General features: G+C 41.2%; 1 protein-coding gene across 31 annotated transcripts in view; it reads left to right on the top strand.

Moving 5' to 3' along the window:
- LOC128266780 (protein lap4) overlaps positions 1 to 12087 on the top strand; it is a 61715-nt gene that overhangs the window by 7067 nt on the left and 42561 nt on the right. For all 31 annotated transcript variants that reach the window (XR_008269112.1, XM_053003526.1, XM_053003521.1 and 28 more), the window contains exons 3-4: positions 1942 to 2059; positions 11181 to 11763. Coding sequence is in view for 30 of the 31 variants with exons in the window: in XM_053003526.1 (XP_052859486.1) it covers positions 1942 to 2059; positions 11181 to 11763 (701 nt within the window). In the remaining variant the exon portion in view is untranslated. The remainder of the gene's footprint in view (positions 1 to 1941; positions 2060 to 11180; positions 11764 to 12087) is intronic.

Here is a 12087-nt window from a genome sequence, read left to right as displayed (position 1 = left end):
GGCCAGAAATCGAATTATGCACATGATGCAGCTCAAACAGCCAGCAACTTGTCTGCTGTTTGTGATGCAACCGCTGCGAACTGCTGGCTCGATTTTGTTTTTGGCCTGGCCAAAAGCCAGCTACTGCCACTTGCTGTGCGCCTGCTCCGACTAGATACAATAGTAAAAGTGTGCTGCCTAGTGAGTGAGTGAGTCTATGTCTATATGTGCGCTTGAGTGGCAGACAAACTGGTAGTACTCCATAGTTGGTACTCGGCACTCGGCACTCTCTATACCTATACTCATGGCTATATATGCCGGCCGGTCTATGCCGGCCGGTAATTTATGGCCAAGATACACACAACAAGCCCGAGTTGCAGCGTGGGCTTTTGTTGGCTGGGTGGCACAAAAAGGGGAGGGAGCAGCGCCCCTCTTTTGTGCCCAGCACTTGGCGAAAAGTTTACTATTCACATTCATTTTTATTGTCGTCATGCCTTGTCCCCGTTTTTGTCTCTCGACCATTTCGCCCCCGATGCTTTTGCTCCCCCTTTTGGCCATTTTCATCATATGCAAGTTACCTTTTTTTGTCGCTTTTCTTTTCTTGTTCTTCTGTCTTCCTGCATTTTTTGCCCCCTTTGTCGCGCTGACAGTTGCAACTTTTTGACGCATGATTTGTTGAAAGGCTTTTCGCTTTTTCTGTGCATAAATAGCAAACGGAATCTGGCCTTTGTAGGTGGCCAGAAGCAATGCAGCTGACACTGATGAAGTCTAAGCCGCTTTGTCTTTAAAATAAAAGCCGCTTGTTCATTTTTGCAATGGCCAGTGGTTTTTCTGACATTGACTTTTTTGCAAATGTGCTCAGAGGTACATATGCACTTCATGTTATTTAATCTTTTGACCTGAAACTGTTTATTTTAATTTTTTAATTAATAAGACTTCTCTTAAATAGAATTTAAGTGCTTTTAAACTTTATTAGTAAGATAAACAAAATATTGAATTCCGATTAAATTAAAAATAGACCGGACCAAAAGCGATTTAAAAGTGGAAGTGTTTCGCACCATATTTTGTGCAAATACAAATTTTAAAGATGTGTAAATCAAAATAGATTTATGGGTTGCCGTTCCCAAAATTCCTTTAGATTTGTAAGACCGTAAATGCCCAAAGCGAGTGTGTGTGTCTTGGCCGAGGTGCGGAATTCGTTTGTTCGGTGCCCCAAAAAAACTGGGTCAACAACTCCAGCACTTGGCCAGCACACCAGCACTTCTATTGTCATGTGGGGCAAACAAAGAACACAAAATATAAGAAAAAAGTAGAAGGAATTTAATAAACTTTACGGCCAAAACTACGAATTATTTTCATTATTCTGGTGGCGACGGCTCTTTTGGGTTTGCCCCAAGTAAAAACCAACAACAATGGCCGATAAAAATCGCGCTGGCAGAACAAAAGCAGCGAAGTCTGCTGCGGCTGTTAACCTTGAGGTCTATGACTCAGTGAGTCAGTGGGGGTCGCAACTTTCTTTCCCAAAGATGAGTACACTACTCCACATTGCAGGAAGGTCAGGGTATAGGTATTGGGTATTGGGTATTGGGCATTTAACATCGGGCATCGGGCTTCCCTTCACTTTGGAAAGTCCGCGTGGAGTGCCAACATAATTTATTTCGAAATTCGAATCGAAGTCGTGATTTTCATAAATGAATTGTTGGCGACATGTCTCTGTCTGGTGAGCCAATAAGAAAAGCTAGACGGCTGGCCGAAAACGAAGGAGGATTCTAATGGTAAACTGACTGTTTGGACGGGTCACGGCACTAACAAATGACAACCCAGCGAAGATTTATGACCACGAAACGAACGAACGAACTAACTGAGTTGCAATCCAATGCTGCTGCCGCTTTTTGTTTCGAAAGGCTGTCGAGTCGTGCTCTGAGGTCTAAATCTTGTTTCTTCTTTCTTCCTTGCTTGCAGAATTTCTTCAGATTGCATCGCCTGAGAAAGCTGGGACTGAGTGACAATGAAATTGGCCGCCTGCCGCCGGATATACAAAACTTTGAAAATCTCGTCGAGCTTGATGTTTCACGCAATGGTAAGTCAAAGCTAAAGTCCCCATAAACATGCAACAAGTGCCCATTATAATGCTCTAAGTGACTTTGATGGCTCTGGTTATTTTTGATGTTTTGTTTTTGTTTTTGGTTAGATGGACAGCACGTGTCCGTTGATGTTGTTAGTGATTGAGTGACGGAACGAGGGAGGCAACATTGTGGCTTCGATGTATCCATCGATTGCCACACGCAATGCAGCTGATGTGGCAACAATTGCAGATGATAATTGCATTTGTGTCATTGATTGGACTGGGTTTATGTATCTGCGGTTGCGATTGATGAGCCTGCAACTGAATCGGCATATCAAATGACGCATTCAGCTTTCTCCCGTGTTGCGGTCTGATCAACCTAATTATAGTCAATGTCGGACTGTCATCCAACGTGGTTATTGAGTTATTACTAATTGCACTTCTTGCTAACAATTTCGAAAACAATTGCACACAATCAAGCAGAGCATTTCATTTAAATAAAGTTCCTTGCAACTTAAGGTCTTGAGAAATTTTTATTAAACATAAAGAACATCAATGTTTCAATTTTCTATGTTGAAAATCCCAATCACGTCACTTAGTTCGATCGATAATAATCTTTTCCCCTTGTTTCAATGCATTGTTATGGTTTTCCATTAAAAGTGCTCTTCCTGTTCTTCAATCTTATTAAATTGCTGTGTATAACAGACTTTCATCGACTTTAAACTCAATTTAAGTGCAAACAATTGCATTGTCTTATCTCTCTTGGCGCATGCAACATCCGTACTGCCGCTGCTCTTTTCATATTTTCCTACAAGTTGTTCCTCCAACACAGATGATGCAGCTGGGGTTTTTAATAACTTTTCGTGAGCGAAACTTTTGCCGTATACGCACTACGCACTACGCACACACCACCCGCACAACCACCGACTCAATCAGCGGCATACCTCCACATATGCATTTTCCGCTCAAGCGAGCATAAATCCGTAAACAGAAACCCGTAATTGGAGTCAAGTGCAGCTCTCCAAGCGACACGGCGCATACATATCATAATAAATGGAAACAAAATATGTACAGAAAATAAGTTGAATGAGTAAATCAACTGGCCCGCTTTAAAAAAAAACCAAAACCCCGCCACTTGACAATTTCCATGGCAACAAATGCTTACGAATACCGACTACTGGCTAATTCATTCACAGCCCCTGCTGAAATATTATCGACAATGACGTCGACGAGGCGCTTCCCGTTTCCGTCCAAAGGTTTCAGTTTCAGTTCGTGGCAAATCGAAAATCAGCAACTTTTTAAGTTATCGCATAAATACACAGAAGAAAAACGAATTATGATGACGATTTTACACCTATTCCCTGAAAACATCCGCATTTTCATCGAAAACTTTTTTAAAATTAAACATTTTATAAGAAAAGTGTTTTTTTAGCAAAAAGAATTTATTTTTATTAAACAAATTTTTATTTTTTGCTTCAAAATACAAACATGTTGAGTTTGTCCAGTTTGACTGCACTCATTACCTGAATTTTCGCTTATTTCAATATGACTTTGGCGGGTCGTGTTTGGTTTACTACTTTAGCTTGTTGTTTAGCTGATTATGCAGTTTACTGTCGGCAGTTTGCCGTTTATACACATGACCCACAAATGACCAGAAACTCACAGCTTATGGCCAAGTGAATGGGCCCGAAGTGGTTCGAGCGAGAGCAGTTTGCAATTGCTGTTGAAATCTGAGCTGGATTTTCCTGGCTCTAGGTGAAAGGCCGCCCACGTTAGCCTCAGTCGAGATTATCCGCCTGGCAGGAATCGGTGATTAATGGTCGTTAAGGAGCGATAAGTCGATCAGCGAAATATTAAAGATCTCCTAAGTTTTACGGGCTTTCTATTTGCCCAGTGTGTGTGTGGGTGGCTCCTCCCTGGGGAAAGCCTTTCACATTCAATTCCTGCAAAGCTTAAGTGCATATTTTATTGGTCGCATTGAACCCGCTGGGCGAATGCTCTAGCACAGGTGCTGTAAAAGTGGTGTACCTTTCTACGTAATTTCCCAAACACATTTTCTTATTGCAAACCGCAGGAAAATTGCAGTTCTCAGCTGTGTGGGAGTTGCACATTTTTTTCCCCATTTTCATTTTGTATTTCTCCTATGTTGGCTCAAATTAGCGAGCTCGATTTGGTATTCGGCTGCTTTGCCTTGCCAGCTGCAGTTGCCACAACAATGGATGTTCATACCGCAAATTTTGCAAGTGAAACAACACAACTACCAAACCACCTGCAACAACAAGCAAACACTCTCGACCGACTGCACTTGACAATAGAATTTTGTACGCGACACTGCCGTCATGCATTTGCCACCCGCGCCTGTATTTGTATGCAAGCGGCGGCTATAATAACAATTCTAATAAAAACAAGAATTCCCCTGGCTATCCGTGGGCTGGTAAACTGTGGGTGTACTTTAGTTTGTTTTTGTGGGTGCGTTTATATGAACACAGCTGAGCCCAAAACAATAGCGAAGCGTAGTGGCGAAGGCAATAAAGCTGAAAATTGTCAAAAACCAATATTCATTCCTAAAGGAGGTTTAGAAAATAAACATTAGAAGGAACGTGTTCAAAATGTACGTACAAATATATTTTTTCTATTTCCCAACAGCTTAATGGGTTATAAGAATAAACAAATATAATATATTACGCTAGGAATCGAACATGGATTGCCATGCACCAGAGTTTCATCAAGTATTTTCACTAGTTTTTATTCTTGCTTTAAAATACGAAACAAACTTTGTGTTGTGGATTTAAAATCCATTCATAAAAAGCTTTAAGTACTTAACGTAACATTATGCCACGTATTCGCTATCACACTTTGTGAATAAAGATTAATTTAATGACTTCAATCGATGGGCTTTAAGCTAAAGACGTAATGCTATAAACTCAACAACCAGTGTGAGTTCAAGTACAGGTGTCATTGTTAGTCGCCGCTAGTTTTGCACGTAAATCATTATGACAAGTTGACCCGCTTACAAAACGTAATCCACAAGGGCTCTTTCGGCGTCGCATTTTTTTTATTTTTCACAACCCGCTAATTGTTTGTTTATTTGCTTATTGCGTTTTCTATTTCCACACTACATGTTTGCTATATATTTTCGCTTTCCGCTTCCATTGCAGTTTTGCCGTTTATAGAGTGCTGCTTTTCTGCTGTGTTTTGTTTAATAAATAACAAATAATTTTATGTTTTTCAAAGCGGTGCAGTTGGCAAGCCGCGTTTATTTGTACGTGTGCGTTATTTTTGGCTAGCAGCGAATAACAAACAATAGAATTGTGAGAATTTGTCGCTGGACTCTAATTTTTGAAATGGAATGCCAACCCGATTAGGTTATGGTGTGACGAAAGGTAAAGATTGCAGTGGAGCCGGGGGGCACTAAAATACATATTAAGTTTACCTGATTTATCCAACCGGAATTTCACTTCAACATTTGTTTTCCACCTAGTTATTAGAGTGGAAAAGCAAACTTTAATCAGCTTGTGTTGTTAACTTTGCAGCTCTCTGGGAACTGTGTGCTCAAAGCTGATTGAAACATATTGGAGAAATGTCTGAAAGTCGAGCCACACAAACGCAAACTCAATTAAATGCTATTTGAAAGTCATGCCCTTAGGCCCTGTATGACACTTGTTTCCCCTTCATTCTTCACTGACAAAATGTGTGTCATTTTTTTCTGCTGCTTACTAAATTTGTTGTTATCGCTGTGTGTTGCAATTGAGGCGTCAACTGGGTCAAAGTTAAAGTGCGCGCAAAAAAGAAAAAAAACCAAAAAAAAAAAAAAAAAAAAACAAATCGCGGCGCCTCTGTTCGAGTGGCGTGCTCATTTTTTTGTTCTTGGAAACTGTCGGAGCTTGGGTCCCCAGGTTCCAAGTGCAGTCACTTTCACACACAGCCTGAGTACAAGTACGAGGAAAAATAAGCCGAAGACGACCCTCGACCAGGCATCAAAACAACTTAGCGCACTTGGAAAAGTTAAAAAAAATCTTAAATACGTAATGACAAACTCAGAAATAGAAAACAATTTTAAAGAGATTTATATTTCATTCTTCAATGTTTTCGAAAATATGTTTACTAAAATTTAGGTATACAAATTTATAATGCATAGAATGTAAAGTAAAAATTTTAAAAAAAAACACACTTATAAGTTTCATTACTACTATTTCTTTAAAACAAGTTTATAAAGGTTTTTACAAAGTTTTCTCCCCCTTAATAGTTATATTTTAACAAAAATAGAAATTATCTGGTCTTCAAATTTGCAGGAATATTTCTTTCACTGCATGGAGAAAGAATTAGTAATAGCGAGAGGAGTAAGAAGAATCGGGGCAGCGAGAACAAAGGCAAAAATCAAAGCTTTGTCGTGGTCTTGGACCAGGCCATTAGCGTCCATGACTTTGTAGGAAGTTCTTCAAACAGCAATTGGCCCAGAGTCAAAGCAAAGCAACAGCGACCGCCAATTGATGGGAACATTTCAATGTACTCTAAACAAACAAACAAATGGAAGACTGTCGGACAGACAGACATACAGACATAGAGACAGACAGACAGGCGGACAAGAAAGAATTGTATAATTAATAGCATTAAACAAAAACTAAATCAAAATGTCAGGGGGGAAAATCAGCGCAAATTGAAAAATCATTTCTTCTCAGGCTGGGCCATTTTATTCAATACTGACGATGTGCCCTCTACTCTACACATATCATTCCCGTACCGATTTATTTCGATCTTGTCGATCTCTGGAGCCGATTGACGTCACTCGGGGGCGAGCAATTAAAAACTACTCGGCCAGCAGGCAGCAATCCGACGAGCTTGTACAAACAACAAATCAAAAGTGAATCCTCTCGACTTGGCAACAGCGATCAGGCAAATTGAGTTGGCGAAAAGAATGAAACAACAAACATAAATGGGAAAAGCAAATTTTCAAGCGTGTGGGCATGTAAAAACTGTACAAATATTTCCTGTAATTATGACAAAAGCATTAATGTTTGGCAAACGATTTAAGCTTATCTATAGTTGTTTAACAAAAGAGATTTTCTCGTTCTTGTTGGACAAATTAAGCTGCCAATTACTTAATGGGTAATGCTGTAAATCGGCCTAGCCAATAAAAAAAGAGATTTTTCTGCACTAATGGCAAGGATTAAGCTGGCAATTAGTTAATTAAAACGAAGTTAACTAAGTGACGCAGGTGAAAAAGGTTATGGAAGGATTTTTTTTTGCGATTTGAAAAACCCTGGATCAAATGACTTGTTTTTGCAAAAGCTGACGGAGGCTTAGAATGTCAATTGCAGATGTGTACACAGTGTAGAGTGAACGCTTTTAGCCGGACGCATCTGTGTTGGCCTTGTCAGGGGCTTTACCTCAACTTGTTGCCTGCCTAACAAGCGTAAAACAGTCATTAAGTCTGCCTAACCACCCACTGTAAAAGTGCCCTAAGCTTTGCTTGCTTGCTAATTGAAACTGAGTTAAAAGCTTAGGTCAAAATACACTTCATATGCGGTCGTAAATTCATTTTTAATGCAGTTTTAAAGCACCTGTTGCGCTTTAAAATCTCTGTCATCATCATCATTATAGTCGCATCTCTTGCCACAATTAAGAGTGATTTACTTATCACAATCTGGGCAGCACTCCCTTTCTCGTCTCATCCCAGCTGAGCTCCGCTCAGTGCAATCCAGTCGCTTCTTCAGCTGATGTGGCAATCAGCCCGGGGGCCATCAGTGTTGCAAGTTTGAGGTATATTTTTAAAATCTTTTAACTTGTTTTTCATAATTATTTTCGTAAATGCCTTTATCTCTATTTTTTCATAGATCATTTTAAACTCAAATTAAAACGATTTAAGCATTTGTATAGTTAAGAAAAGATAATGTTTTACCTTTTATATGTTGATTTTGGTTTAATTTCACATTTATATTTCACTTTCGAGTTTCTGCAATTTATTTAAGCTAGTAAACAATTTTTCCAATTAACAAATGAATTTAAAAGTGACTTTATTTAATAGATTTATGAGCCAATAATTTTAAACTGTCATCTGAAAGTAGCCAAATGGGACTATTAAATAGCTGAAATGGCAGCACAACAATAAGCGGTGGCTCAAGCCTCGTCTCTGCCACCAAAGATGACGCTCAGGTTGAACGAGAATGCTGGTGGCGGAAAGCCATTTTCCCTGTTTACGCTTAGGGATTTGCTCTCAACAATGGCAGCCTTCAAGTTGCAGGGATGTCAGGATGGCGATGGCGATGGCGGTGACAGCAAGGACTTCTTGACTCAGGCCCCCTCTACTATAAAACCTTTTCATCATTTTGGATGCATGCAATAAGCAAAATGGCAATGTGCCATGGAAACTCATAACGAATGCCGAGTGCTGGGGATTAAAACGTAACCGAGCCATTGAATCTGGGACTCCACTTCCGATAATGCATGGCAAATTGAAAAGCGCTGGATAGGGTTCTCTACTTATTTCCATCTTCTTGTTATTCATATTCCTTTTTTTCACTCTCGAGCTCTTGTGAAATATGCATCCTCGACATCATCTTCATTAAGTGCAACTCGCATTGAGGAAGATGTATGGCGGTGACCTCGATCATATGCCTATATACCTCCCACTTTTCCCGCCCATCAGCTGCTGCTTCTTGTTTCTGTCTGGGTCGCCTTGATATACTGACAAATCATTTCATATTTCACATTTCACACAAGCGTCAGAGCAGCGTGCTCTTTAAATTGTTGTTCGTTCAATGACATTGAAAAGAATTTTCATATGTGTTTTTTCCCTAACCTCCCCCTCCGGACACGCCCCTTTGCGATGTCGTCGTTGTTTGCTGACGTTTCGCTTGGCTTGTTTTATTTTTGATGCTTTTCCTTCGTTTCGTTTTTGCTTTTTGTTTCTTTTTTTTTTGGCACAGTTCTCCTTCATTGATCTTGTCTGGTTGGTGAAATTTATAAGCGCTATAAAATGCAAAAAGAAAAACTCTACCGCATTGTTCCCGATTCAGGTGCTATTCTCACTTTTAAGCGCTATAATTTTATAAACAAATTAAATGAATTTTGGGGGTATTTTCTGTTTCTTTGAAGGGCACCGCCGCGCCAATGTTGCATAATTGCACAAATTGATTACAATTCCGGGCACTCCCAGCATTTCCTCCAATTTCCCGTTTCCAAATGAGTTTCCCGATGGCCCAACGGCCCCAATTTTTCCCAACGGGTGTGCGGTGTGTGTGTGTGTGTGTTAAAGGTCAACGAATTGTTTGTCACCGCCGTTCATCTAATGACCGCCAACTGTGCCGCACAGCTGAGCATCTTGTGATGTTTTGTGTGCCTGCCATATGTTTCCAATTGCTTTAGCTCGCGCTTTTTTTTTTATTTTTTTTTTTTTGGGTGGGCGGAGGAAAGGCACCGTGCTGCGTCCATTTGTCTGCAACTGGCGGTATCCAATTTTGAGTGTTTTGCTTGACGGATTGACAGATGTGTGTGGCTGCTGCGGCTGCTGCTGTGGCAAAAGCTTTTAGGCCTTCTAAAGGTCAAAGAACACCATCGGATATCCAATGGCCCTGATGCAATATGGCTTATGCAGTTGAGCTTCCTTAACGCGGAACTAGCAAATGTCGAATATTTAGTATTTTGACAATGTCTGGTATATTGGAGCACACAAATTTTCAATGTTAGTTTCAAATATAAAACAATTTTAATTAATTTAATATAATTTTAATGAAAAATAATTTTTTAAATGTTCTAACTATCTAATTAAATTGGAAATCTTTAAAACAAACGTTAAATCCTTTATCGAATTCATTTAGAGCAGATGGTGTTTCAAGTTGTTCAACTGTAGTATCTATAATTGGTCAGCACATTCAAGGCCATGAACAAGGCCTGCCATTGCACACAATGCAGCACAATGTTAGGCTGAGATACACAAAAATGTATGTCAGTTTATTTTTTTTATATTATTCTTAATTAAATTCTGCTGCAGCTCTTCGTGCTCGTATGCTCCGCAATCTCCGTTTCTCCGTCTGCTTTTTTGTTGTTCTTACAGTGGCGGCAATGTGGCAATGCAGTTGCAAATAAATAGCTTATCGGCGAGCTGCCACAACTGGTGACATTCCCAGCGAACGGGGGTCTATGACTGGCCACATCCGCCGATTGCGACGAGGCCACGGCCGCCGCGTCCATTGTTGGCCCACACAACTCGAGCATGTCCTGCCTCCAGGACCCATTTCCGTGCCCGCCCTCCTGCTCGAATGCTGTTGGCCTGTCGTGGCGAGTTCGCGTTGCGGGTCCCACGTGTCGTATTAGTTGGATTGAATGTGGACACATGGGGCAAGTCAGCCCGCGTTGACCGATGACCGATGACGATGACGATGTTTCGTTTCTGTTCGCTTTTTCCGGGGGCTTAGGGGTGTACAAGTGTTTTCCCCATGTATCTGGGTCAATTTAAACAGTGCTAAAAAGGCTTGAGCGCCTCCAGCTCCAGTTCCCACTCCCGCTGCCAATGCCACCTGTCGTTTTGGTTTTGCTGGCAGTTTTGTGGTTTTTATACGAGGCTCTCGTGGAAATGCTTTTGTGGGCGTGCGAGTAAACAGCACATACACACATACACACACACACACAACTCTTACACTACCGCGTGTTTTCCCGGGTCCTTTGCGTGCGCATTTCCGCTTTGGCAGCTCGAAATTTATTCGATCAACAAGTTTCGTTTGTCATTTTACGCTTCGTCTCGCTCTATCAGACCGGGGCCCAACAATAATAACGAAAGCCATGGCCAAAAGAGGGCATATAAACATGCATATATGCAATAATAGTTTTCCAACTCTCGTCTTATCGATAATTCAGGAAACTGCCAAAAGGGAAACGTCGTGCAGCGTGGAACGCTTTAAAACCTAATAAATTGAAGGCCATATGCGGAAATCTTTCGCTCAGTGAGTCTCATGGAATATTTATAGCAGATTTATTAATATATTAGCGCGCGGCCCTTTGGAGCAATTCATGCGTGAGCAAGTCAATCAGTCGAGCAGATAGAAACGTGTAACCCGATAGCCACCGACGAGCTTGGCTCTGGCTCATTGAAAAGCCGTAACAACAATCAGTAAACCCAATATGTTTTCTCTTCTTCTAGACATACCCGACATTCCCGACGACATCAAGCATTTGCAGAGCCTGCAGGTGGCCGACTTCAGCTCGAATCCGATACCCAAGCTGCCCTCTGGCTTCTCGCAGCTGAAGAACCTGACCGTCCTGGGCCTCAACGACATGTCGCTTACCACATTGCCAGCGGACTTTGGCAGTCTGACGCAGCTGGAATCGCTGGAGCTGCGCGAGAATCTGCTCAAGCACCTGCCCGAGACAATAAGCCAGCTTACGAAGCTGAAGCGCCTTGACCTGGGCGACAACGAGATCGAGGATCTGCCGCCCTACCTGGGCTACCTGCCCGGCCTCCACGAGCTTTGGCTGGACCACAATCAGCTGCAGCGACTGCCGCCGGAGCTGGGACTCCTGACCAAGTTGACCTACCTCGATGTCTCCGAGAATCGGCTGGAGGAGCTGCCCAACGAGATCAGCGGACTGGTCAGCCTGACGGACCTGGATCTGGCCCAGAATCTGCTCGAGTCGCTGCCCGATGGCATTGCCAAGTTGAGCAGACTGACCATCCTGAAGCTGGACCAGAATCGATTGCAGCGCTTGAACGACACGCTCGGAAAGTATGTATAAAATCAATATCTTACACATGTCTCTGTACAAAAAAATGTTCTCTTAAAACCTTACTAGTTCTAAGTTAAGGGTTTTCTACCAATGTTTTTGCAGAAAATTGAATAATTAAAGATTCTTAATAAAAAAATCGATCAATCAGGGACCGTAATCATTATAAGTGATAAAATAAATATAACAATTTCGTTTTTTTAGAGCTTTTTTTTTTTTGCTCAAAATTTTGCTCTAAGTCGGATATCTTTTTTTGTGCAGCATTTTCGAAGAGATTGATTTGGAAAACTTATAATGCGTAACGATGCTATTAATTGCAATTATTT

The sequence above is a fragment of the Drosophila gunungcola genome, chromosome 3R (genome assembly GCF_025200985.1).
Source record: "Drosophila gunungcola strain Sukarami chromosome 3R, Dgunungcola_SK_2, whole genome shotgun sequence".
Taxonomy (NCBI): Eukaryota; Metazoa; Arthropoda; class Insecta; order Diptera; family Drosophilidae; genus Drosophila; species Drosophila gunungcola.
The sequence above is the reverse complement of the archived record's forward strand: the minus strand, read 5'-3'. Positions and strand labels throughout refer to the sequence as shown.